The sequence below is a fragment of the Oncorhynchus gorbuscha genome, linkage group LG01, assembly GCF_021184085.1.
Source record: "Oncorhynchus gorbuscha isolate QuinsamMale2020 ecotype Even-year linkage group LG01, OgorEven_v1.0, whole genome shotgun sequence".
In the NCBI taxonomy this organism is placed as follows: Eukaryota; Metazoa; Chordata; class Actinopteri; order Salmoniformes; family Salmonidae; genus Oncorhynchus; species Oncorhynchus gorbuscha.
This window is the reverse complement of record NC_060173.1, coordinates 97072563-97083540: the sequence shown is the minus strand read 5'-3', so window position 1 is coordinate 97083540 and position 10978 is coordinate 97072563. Positions and strand designations below refer to the sequence as shown.

Below are 10978 nucleotides of genomic sequence, written 5' to 3'. Positions count from 1 at the left end.
CCAACTCCATTTTAGAGAATTTGGCAGTATGTCCAACCGGCCTCACAACCGCAGACCATGTGTAACCGTGACAGCCCAGAACCTCCACATCTGGCTTCTTCACCTGCGGGACCGTCTTGAGTCCAGCCATCTGATGAAACTGTGGGTTTGCACAATTGAAGAACTTCTACACAAACTGTCTGAAAAAGTATTGGAAATTCTCATCTTTGTCCTCACCAGGGTTTTGACTTGACTGCAGTTTGGCGTTGTAACCGACTTGTGGGCAAATGCTCACTTTCGATGTCCACTGGAGAAGTGCTCGTCACAGATGAATCCCAGTTTCCAACTGTACCGCACAGACAGCATGTATGGCATTGTAGTTTGTTTATGTCAACGTTGTGCCCGGTGGCGGTGGGGTTATGGTATGGACAACAAACACAATTGCATTTTATTGATGGCAATTTGAATACAGAGATACCATGATGAGATCCTGAGGCGCATTGTCATGCCACTCATCCACCACCATCACCTCATGTTTCAGCAAGATAATGCACAGCCCTATGTCAAAAGGATCTGTACACAATTCCTGGAAACTGAGATCTTCCCAGTTCCTCCATGGCCTGCATACTCACAAGACATGCCACTCATTGAGCATGTTTGGGATGCTCTGGATCAACAGTGTGTTCCAGTTCCTGCAAATATCAGGCAACTTCGCACAGCCATTGAAGAGTGGGACAACATTCCACAGGCCACAATCAACAGCCTGATCAACTCTATGCGAAGGAGATGCGTCGCACTGCATGAGGCAAATGGTGGTCATAGTTTTCTGATCCACACCGTTGGGACCAACAGATGCATAATCTTATGAATATACAGATTTATTACAGTTGACTGATATCCTTACATGAACTGTAACTCAGTTAAACCTTTGAAATTATTGCATGTTGTGTTAATATTTTTGTTCAGTGTATATCCAAACACTATACCAGACAGACTCTCTAGAAATAATTTATTTTCATGTAAGCATTTCATTGGACGTGGTGTATACCATGTGTATCCCATACATACAACTAATAAAACTTGAAACTATGTAAGCATAAAATTGCTCCATCAAGAATCCCAATTAGTGATTATATAAACTTGTATGTAATCCAACACTGCAGTCTTATAAATGTATTTCCACACCAATGAATAATTAGTTCTCATCCACATTGACTGTCTGCAGACCTGTAGAGGAAAGAAAAATCAAAATCAGTCAAGTCTTTAACAGGCAAATAAGGAAAATGACAGCACAGAACTCACTCTGACCGAAGTTCACAGATCCTCTACTTTGTATACCCATTTGCATGCAGATGAACTGAAAATAAGGCTGCCACAACTTATTCTTCAGTGTCACCCACACAGGGATATTTTGCACCTTGTCGGTTACAAAAGTATAGCTAATTTCAAACACACCAGATCACCAACCTCAGAAATGTCAGGGTACACTTCTGGATACTAGTCAGCACAGCACACGGTCAAGCAGGTATTGGGCTTACCTTTGTATGTCGTGACAGGGACGTATGTGACGAGGGTATACAGTTTATTGGGAGAGTCCTCATCTTCATTGCGCTTCCTTGACAGGCGCACACGCATACGGTATGGGACATTCCTGAAATAACAGAAATGATCAGTTGGCATGAAGAAACTTTCTTAGTTTTAGTGCATTGCATCTAAGTGCATGGCATTGCAGAACAATTTATACAGGCATCAACTTGTACTATTTGCACCAACTCTACACCCATTGCCAAGAATACCAGGATATCAGTTCTCTAAAGCCAGCACTGACTGGTCAGGTGTTGGTGTAACTAGCCTCTATCATTTGATATTGGGACAATACTACATAAAGCAGATATGAGGGAGAGTGGTTTTTTATTTGACCTAGAGATGGATGGGGAGAGAGACACAGAAATCCTGATGCTCAACTATCCCTTAGACTTAAAACATTTGACAGAATGTGTATCACTGAAATCAACTTGTCTATAGCACAAATATATCCCCAACATCCATAGAAAAGGAATGTGAGGCCCATGAACTACAGTTTCACTGTGGCAGCCATTCTGGCCAGTACAGTCCAATGTAGAGGAAGCACTGAATTTGACAAGGCTGCAAAGACTTCAGAATTTAGCATAGTCTGGTTCATATTCAAGTTATTAAGTGTATGTCATCACAACACTCCTTGCAGCCACAGCATTAACATTAACACGGTCCTTCTGTAGCTCAGTTGGTAGAGCATGGCGCTTGTAACGCCAGGGTAGTGGGTTGAATTCCCCGGACCACCCATACGTAGAATGTATGCACACATGACTGTAAGTCGCTTTGGATAAAAGCGTCTGCTAAATGTCATATAAATGTAGTAGACTGTACCTGAAACTCATGGTCCCCCAGAGTGTTAGATGACAGTTATCAAGTATTAGTTTTCAAATTGAGCAGATCATCAAGGAAAGTCCATAGCCAGCTGGTCCCTGGTTCAGAAAAGCTTGTGGCCTCTGATGTAAGAAACAAGGGTTTGCTTACCTCACCCCCTTGGTCCACACAGCCTTGTTCAGGCGAGTATCGATACGCACGTCAGGGGTTCCCATCTCCTTCATGGCGAACTTTCGTATCTCCTTGAGAGCACGAGGTGCCCTCCTCTTAAAGGAGCTGAAGGGACACAGGAACCAGCAGCAATGTTAGTTGCATCACCAAACACTGCACTGAATTATCAAAAGAAGTTGATACAAAGTATCACTTGTCAAAGCAAGCAAAGGCAACATAACAAGGAAAGCCATTAGCGTGCATTCAAACCAGACAAATTCAATTTGAGTAGTGCGTTGTGGGAAGGTCTTTCTGTCTGTCCATCAGAAATGTTGCAACGAATTATACTATCCATCAACCAAAGCATAGAACAGCGGTTTTACCTAAATGTTCTCCTGTTGTCATCTAGTCACATTTATTTACAGTGCCTTGCGAAAGTATTTGGCCCCCTTGAACTTTGCGACCTTTTGCCACATTTCCTGCTTCAAACATAAAGATATAAAACTGTATTTTTTTGTGAAGAATCAACAACAAGTGGGACACAATAATGAAGTGGAACGACATTTATTGGATATTTCAAACTTTTTTAACAAATCAAAACCTGAAAAATTGGGCGTGCAAAATTATTCAGCCCCTTTACTTTCAGTGCAGCAAACTCTCTCCAGAAGTTCAGTGAGGATCTCTGAATGAACCAATGTTGACCTAAATGACTAATGATGATAAATACAATCCACCTGTGTGTAATCAAGTCTCCGTATAAATGCACCTGCACTGTGATAGTCTCAGAGGTCCGTTAAAAGCGCAGAGAGCATCATGAAGAACAAGGAACACACCAGGCAGGTCCGAGATACTGTTGTGAAGAAGTTTAAAGCCGGATTTGGATACAAAAAGATTTCCCAAGCTTTAAACATCCCAAGGAGCAGTCTGCAAGCAATAATATTGAAATGGAAGGAGTATCAGACCACTGCAAATCTACCAAGACCTGGCCGTCTCTCTAAACTTTCAGCTCATACAAGGAGAAGACTGATCAGAGATGCAGCCAAGAGGCCCATGATCACTCTGGATGAACTGCAGAGATCTACAGCTGAGGTGGGAGACTGTCCACAGGATAACAATCATCCGTATATTGCACAAATATGGCCTTTATGGAAGTGGCATGAAGAAAGCCATTTCTTAAAGATATCCATAAAAAGTGTCATTTAAAGTTTGCCACAAGCCACTGGGGGACACACCAAACATGTGGAAGAAGGTGCTCTGGTCAGATGAAACCAAAATTGAACTTTTTGGCAACAATGCAAAACGTTATGTTTGGCGTAAAAGCAACACAGCTCATCACCCTGAACACACCATCCCCACTGTCAAACATGGTGGTGGCAGCATCATGTTTTGGGCCTGCTTTTCTTCAGCAGGGACAGGGAAGATGGTTAAAATTGATGGGAAGATGGATGGAGCCAAATACAGGACCATTCTGGAAGAAAACCTGATGGAGTCTGCAAAAGACCTGAGACTGGGACGGAGATTTGTCTTCCAACAAGACAATGATCCAAAACATAAAGCAAAATCTACAATGGAATGGTTCAAAAATAAACATATCCAGGTGTTAGAATGGCCAAGTCAAAGTCCAGACCTTAATCCAATCGAGAATCCGTGGAAAGAACTGAAAACTGCTGTTTTGCAAGGAGGAATGGGAAAAAAATTCAGTCTCTCGATGTGCAAAACTGATAGAGACATACATACCCCAAGCGACTTACAGCTGTAATCGCAGCAAAAGGTGGCGCTACAAAGTATTAACTTAAGGGGGCTGAATAATTTTGCACGCCCAACTTTTCAGTTTTTGATTTGTTAAAAAAGTTTGAAATATCCAATAAATGTTGTTCCACTTCATGATTGAGTCCCACTTGTTGATTCTTCACAAAAAAATACAGTTTTATATCTTTATGTTTGAAGCCTGAAATGTGGCAAAAGGTCGCAAGGTTCAAGGGGGCCAAATACTTTTGCAAGTCACTGTATAAGATATAGAACATCATATTTTACATACAGCAGGTTTTTAAAGGACCAAATAGTTAGCTCTGCTTCGTGTTTTCATTTTTGCCATGGAAAAAAATATTGCAGCCCTACTGATGACTATGCCCCTAATTGCATTTCAAAACAAGCATCCAACAATTAACTACACAGCATAAGCTGTTCTTCTCCAGCCACACCTCAAAAAGTAGAGTCACAACATTTTCAGCAGCCTAAGCCCAATAACATTGGCACCTCTTTCCCACAGGGATCAGCATACAGCATGTACAAAATCAAACCAATGCTAAATGCATTAGCACTTTACATTGAGGCAAGGCTGGACATTAAGAGTTTCCCTATTGCAAGTGAACTAAGCAGTTGCGCTAGTTGAGTTGCCATAGGTTGCCATATTGGACATGTGATACAAATCTAATTACAAAATTCAGCGAAAACAACCAAACTGCAAATTATTCCAGTAACCTAAAACTGATCTCGTTCTACCCCATAAAAAAAAAAATAATAAGACAGAAAATGTACGGCATTTATGGCAGTTGGGCAAGCGGAGCCTAGTGATTTTTTTCTTCTACTGACAACCAACATAAAATAATTCCAGAACTGATCTTTCTGGTAAGTGAAAGGCAGGCAATAACGTGTATATGGCATTTCTTCACACAAATAAATTAACATTTTTCTGATCATAATCTTTAGGAAACCCCCAAACATACTCCTGATATGCCTGATGAGATTAAGGTCTGAAAGGCACTTGCCCAATCGGTCAAGGTGAGACTTCCTACTTGCATTTGAGCAAAAGACCCCCGACAACTGTTAAAACTACTTGTTTAGTGCTACAGCCCAGAAAATTGACTATCCAGCAAAGAACAGCAATCACATCAGCAAAGACATCTTGCAAGCGGAAGTAAACATAGAGCACTTCATGAAAACCTAGTGCAGAGAACCAACTTTCATAACTCAACAGTAGCGTAGTGGTGTCATGGCCCCAGTCAGTGTACTCACACGCCATGTATGCGCTTGTGGATGTTGACCGTGTACTCCCTGGTCACAACCTCGTTGATGGCAGAACGCCCCTTCTTTTTTTCACCTCCTTTCTTGTTTGGCGCCATCTATGAAAATACATAACATAAAACATTGATAAACCTTTAGCTCACTTACATTCAGCTTGGAAGACACGCATTTCTTTAGTGTCCACTGTTTATTTGACTCACTACAGTGTGGCATTTCTACCAATCCACTGACTGAGCTTGTGGCTACTTGACTGGTTATGCTTTGCCATGAAAGTAAACAGCGACAAGTGAAGTGTAATGGTACAGTAAGTTACTATATAAAATATATGTCATGGGTTTACCTGTGGTGTATTCATTAGTTGGATTCAAAACGTTTTTGAAACGGAAACCGTTTACCAAACCTACCTGAATGTCCAATAGAAACTCAGGTTTTCGTTGCAAAACTTTTGCTACAGAACCCGCCTCGGATAACAATTGAGCCAGGTGTTGATATGGCAATTTTGTCTGGTGACGCCAGGTACTATGGCCAACTTCAGCTTGCTAATGATGCCGGCATATTTTGATCTAATTAGCTGGTTTCACTGTGATTGCACATTGACAAAAAACTGTGAACCAGAAATTGTGGGCCTCAGACAAAACGTTAAACATAGCACGAATGCGCTCTATAACCGAGACATTTGTGACAGAATAGCTTCGTTTAGCTGACTACTGGTTAGCATACTGGTGGCTACACATTTCCATATACATTTCCAATTAATAATTTGAGCATAACCCATCGCAATTACATCGTTTAAGGAGTTCAGTGTCTCATATTGTAATTATGTGAGGAAAACGATGGACTAGATAAGCACAGGGCCAGGATGAAGTTGGATAATTAAAACAAATTTCACAAAACAATACTCACACTGCCCGAGAAATGTCGGAAAGGAAGTTGCAAAGGCTTGTGGGCACTAAAGAGAATAGTAGGTTCACATCCGCGTCGTTAATAATAACATACGTCATTTGTTGCAGTGTGTTTGCAAACTAAAATTAATTGACACACAATTTGTAACAAATGCATTACCTGTAATCTGTAGACAAGTGTTGTTGTAGCCCCGAAAGGTCCAGAGCAAGCACAAAACACGAATAATCTACTGTACTATATGTCCCAGAATGCACGTTGTTACCGGGGTCGTGTCAAAGGTCAAAACTCTACGCTCCAATGTTGTGAACGAAGTGGAAACTGCTGAAAAATTTGACAGCTAAGAAAAGCTAGCTAATTTACTTCTTATTCAACCTTTGACAATAAGCAAATGAATGATTTTAGATCATTAAGATTGTTATGTACATTTTTTGACCAAGGTCGATATTGTTAAGATGTATACATTTGTTTTATAATGACTTTAGTCTTTACTGACAAACTAGCAAGCTAACTAGCAAGAGCTAATAACATTTACTAACGTTAATTGTTAACGTTACCTAGCTGTCCACATCTGCACTCCGGTGGAGTTAATGGAAATGTAACGAGCTTATTTTTAATTTTTTTAGTATGAACTGAATAATGCTATTTACCTGTAATTATTAAAGACTAATAGCAAGCAGTGATTGATCATTTTAGTCACGTAGCTAAAAGCTAGCAGCTTGTTACTGTAGCCCCCACTACACATAGGAAAAATGACACTCGCCCCGAAGGAGCTGTCCAACCTCTTGGGAATCATCTCTGAGGAAGCTTGCACCAACACTTTCGAAAGTCTGTCAACCGCGTTTCATCATTACTTCGCAAAGGCCGAACATTTCCGAGTGGGTTCGGTGTTGGTGATGCTGCTGCAACAGCCAGATCTTCTGCCCAGCTCTGCCCAGCGCCTCACCGCCCTCTACCTTCTCTGGGAGATGTACCGCACAGAGCCTCTTGCCGCCAACCCCTTTGCCGCTGTCTTTGCTCACTTGCTGAACCCTTCACCAGTTGGGGAGGAACAGGAGAAACAACTGTCAGGTGAGTGTGTCTAGACTCCTATCAGTGTGCATAGTGATAAGTATTGTTAAAAGTGTGTGTTTCTTTCATCCACAAGTAATGTCTCAACCCAGGTCTATGCTGAACATTGACATTTCAAGTACTTACTGATCATTTTACTGTCCACAGGATTCTTGCCACCCATAACACAGCCTGAGAAGTTCTTCCTCTCCCAGCTGATGCTGGCACCTCCAAGGGAACTCTTCAAGAAGACCCCCAGACAGGTGTCATGCATGGACATGGGGAACATGCCACAGTCCATAGACATTAGTGGGCTGCAGTTGGCCTTGGCAGGTACTGAACCAAAATGTATGCACTCATGGTTGTTGTATTAAGGATGGTTATAGAACCTCAAGAATTTTAGGCAGCTCAAAAATAGCTATTTGCCTGTGTTGAGACATAACACCTCTCATATCCTAACTGTAGTACAACAGACAGTTCTTTACACTTTATTATGCTGCATTTCTAACACTTAATATGTAAACTATCTTATCTCTTTCTCTCTTCTTGACCCCGCAGAGCGCCAGTCAGAGCTACCCACCCAGAGTAAGGCCAGCTTCCCCAGTATCCTCAGTGACCCGGACCCAGATTCCTCCAACTCTGGGTTTGACAGCTCAGTGGCCAATCAGATCACAGAGTCCCTGGTCACTGGGCCTCGACCTGCACTGGAGAGTAAGTGGAGTGTTTAATCAATCATGATGTTATGAGTCTAAAAGTTATGTTTATGGAGGACATATAGTACCAGTCAAAAGTTTGGACACACCTACTCATGTAAGGGTTTTTCATTATTTTCTAATAGTGAAAACATCAAAACTATGAAATAACACATATAGAATCATGTAGTAGCTCAATTAGTATCAAGAGACCTAACGTGTGCCAGGAAAACATTCTCCACACCATTACACCACTGCCACCAGCCTGCACCGTTGACACCAGGCAAGATGGGGCTATGGACTCATGCTGCTTACGACAAATCCTGACTCTGCCGTCAGTATGACTCAACAGGAACTGGGATTCGCCAGACAAAGCAATGTTTTTCCACTCCTCAATTGTCCAGTGTTGGTGATCGCGTGCCCACTGGAGCCGCTTCTTCTTTTTAGCTAATAGGAGTAGAACCCGGTGTGGTCGTCTGCTGCAATAGCTCATCCGTGAAAAGGACCGACGAGTTGTGCCTTCCGAGATGCCCTTCTTCACACCACTGTTGTACTGCGCCATTATTTGACTGTTTGTGGCCCGCCTGTTAGCTTGCACGAATCTTGCTATTCTCATCAACAAGCTGTTTTCGCCCACAGGACTACCACGTGTTTTTTGTTTGTCGCACCATTCTCTGTAATCCCTAGACACTGTCGTGTGTGAAAGCCTAGGAGGCCGGACATTTCTGAGATACTGGAACGAGCGTGCCTGGCACCGACTATCAAACCACTCTCAACGTCGTTTAGGGAACTCATTTTGCACATTCTAATGTTCAATTGAACAGTTACTAAATGCCTCGGTGTCTGTCTGCTTGCTTTATATAGCAAGCCATGGCCATGTGACACACTGTCTGTAGGAGCGAACCATTTTTGTGAACTGGGTGGTGTACCTAATAAACGGGCCCCTGAGTGTATATAGGATATCCCAAGTATCACGTAAGCCAAGCCACATACCCATTCTGTAACAGCTACCTGTGACCCTCCCTCTCCCCAGGTCACTTCCGTCCGGAGTTTATCCGGCCGCCCCCTCCGCTGCACGTGTGTGAAGACGAGCTGGCGTGGCTGAACCCCACGGAGCCAGACCACAGTGTGCAGTGGGACCGCTCTATGTGTGTAAAGAACAGCACGGGCGTGGAGATCAAACGCATCATGGCCAAGGCATTCAAGAGCCCGCTGTCTGCCCAGCAGCAGTCACAGGTGAGTAGACAGGTACACTGTCTACTCAAAACTGTATTTTATACATTTCAAATATCCTTAACCTTCATTCGTGAATTCAACCTGAATGTCTCTCTTAATATTGCTGCCTCTTTCCCTACAGCTCCTGGGTGAGCTGGAAAAGGATCCTAAACTGGTGTACCACATCGGTCTGACCCCGGCCAAGCTGCCCGACCTGGTGGAGAACAACCCTCTGGTGGCCATTGAGATGCTGCTCAAACTAATGCAGTCCAGCCAGATCACTGAGTACTTCTCTGTCCTGGTCAACATGGACATGTCCCTGCACTCCATGGAGGTGGTCAACAGGTGGGGACTTTGGATAGAATTTGATTTATACAATTCAGTTGTCAGTTGAATCAGTTTTCAATATAGGTATAGTTTTAAAATGTTTATTTTTCTGTTTATTTATGAGGTTATTCTTTGTGTGCACAGGCTGACAACTGCTGTGGACCTCCCACCAGAGTTCATTCATCTGTACATCTCCAACTGTATCTCCACATGTGAACAGATCAAAGACAAGTACATGCAGGTAACGAGGACTGTGGAAGGGCCATGGCAGGAGCCTGTAGCTTACTGTTTGACCTGTCAGTCACATTGAAAAGCTTGTCTTACAGGAGGATGCATGCCATTTCCATTCTCAGAAAATTGTAACAGGGAGTTAATTTGTGGGTTGTCCCCGTTCAAGGTGACTGTTCACTACTAATGTTAGTCAATTCTCCACTGTGTTTTCCAGTGTTCCAGATGTGTCTGTGTAAAACCTATCTGTTTCCATTGGCAGAACCGCTTGGTGCGCCTGGTGTGTGTGTTCCTACAGTCTCTGATCCGGAACAAGATCATCAATGTGCAGGACCTGTTCATCGAGGTGCAGGCCTTCTGCATTGAGTTCAGCCGTATACGTGAGGCAGCTGGCCTCTTCCGCCTTCTCAAGACCCTAGATACAGGAGAAACACCCCCTGAGGCGAAACCGGCCAAATAACAGTACATAGAGAACGTGGCACTAGCCTGACCTGCCAAATAACACCCCAAGGGAGTAAGCCCACAGAGGCACTGTCCGCTAAATAGCGCACCAACCAAGAGATACTGACCAAGGCTGTATAAACAGCCAGACAATCCTCACGACCTCACCAGTACCCACCTGGAGTCAGGTTTGAACTCAGTTACTGTTCTTCCCCTCTCTTTTCTGGACAAAGATATTTTGAAAATTCATTTTGAAACTGTGTTTTTTTTTCCCCTTCAGAGATTGAAGCTTGTCGGTTTTGTTTCATTAAATGGATATGTGATGAATCATCTGGGTTTTTGGCTTATATTTTCTATAGTGAGTAATACTGTACATGCAAATATAGGATTGGTGGGTTCTGTTTTGAATGTGTTCTTAGTTTTTAAGTGAACTAGATCGTTTATCACATGAGTAAATTCTTAATGCAGAACAAATATTTGTAAGTAGACTGCTCATACTGTACAGGTGTAGAGTATGTGTATTACAATGCGTGTGAACAAAACCAAGTAACAACATTATTTTTTAA

General features: G+C 42.6%; 2 protein-coding genes and 1 non-coding gene across 4 annotated transcripts; 1 reads left to right on the top strand and 2 right to left on the bottom strand.

The window, feature by feature from the left end:
• Positions 1-971: 971 nt before the first annotated feature.
• LOC124046798 (60S ribosomal protein L31) lies at positions 972-6508 on the bottom strand. Its single transcript, XM_046367559.1, has 5 exons — positions 6463-6508; positions 5551-5657; positions 2536-2661; positions 1518-1630; positions 972-1206 (listed from the first exon to the last, which is right to left on the bottom strand). The coding sequence occupies exons 2-5, from the start codon at positions 5655-5657 to the stop codon at positions 1175-1177; spliced, it is 378 nt and encodes a 125-aa protein (XP_046223515.1). The 5' UTR covers positions 6463-6508; the 3' UTR covers positions 972-1174.
• Positions 1993-2129, bottom strand: LOC124048802. Its single transcript, XR_006841310.1, has one exon. It is a non-coding gene; the product is annotated as a small nucleolar RNA SNORA5 (small nucleolar RNA).
• A 185-nt stretch (positions 6509-6693) lies between the features above and the next one.
• Positions 6694-10740, top strand: LOC124046785 (CCR4-NOT transcription complex subunit 11). Of its 2 annotated transcripts, none has more exons than XM_046367539.1 (7): positions 6694-7530; positions 7678-7842; positions 8068-8220; positions 9235-9449; positions 9559-9761; positions 9888-9984; positions 10234-10740. In XM_046367539.1, exons 1-7 carry the CDS (start codon positions 7212-7214, stop codon positions 10429-10431), a joined length of 1350 nt encoding a protein of 449 aa, XP_046223495.1. In that variant the 5' UTR covers positions 6694-7211; the 3' UTR covers positions 10432-10740. The 2 variants fall into 2 exon arrangements, with proteins under 2 accessions (XP_046223495.1, XP_046223504.1); XM_046367548.1 differs by having other exon boundaries at positions 6715-7530; positions 9235-9437.
• The last annotated feature ends 238 nt before the right edge of the window (positions 10741-10978 follow it).

Excerpts from the sequence above, each read along its gene's own strand:
- LOC124046798 (XM_046367559.1), bottom strand. The coding sequence starts at position 5,657 with ATGGCGCCAAACAAGAAAGGAGGTGAAAAAAAGAAGGGGCGTTCTGCC. Across the intron at positions 2,662-5,550 it reads CACAAGCGCATACATGGCGT|CTCCTTTAAGAGGAGGGCAC; the intron begins GTGAGTACACTG and ends GTGTCCCTTCAG. Across the intron at positions 1,207-1,517 it reads CCCTGTCACGACATACAAAG|GTCTGCAGACAGTCAATGTG; the intron begins GTAAGCCCAATA and ends TTTCCTCTACAG.
- LOC124046785 (XM_046367539.1), top strand. The coding sequence starts at position 7,212 with ATGACACTCGCCCCGAAGGAGCTGTCCAACCTCTTGGGAATCATCTCT. Across the intron at positions 7,531-7,677 it reads ACAGGAGAAACAACTGTCAG|GATTCTTGCCACCCATAACA; the intron begins GTGAGTGTGTCT and ends TACTGTCCACAG. Across the intron at positions 9,985-10,233 it reads TCAAAGACAAGTACATGCAG|AACCGCTTGGTGCGCCTGGT; the intron begins GTAACGAGGACT and ends TTCCATTGGCAG.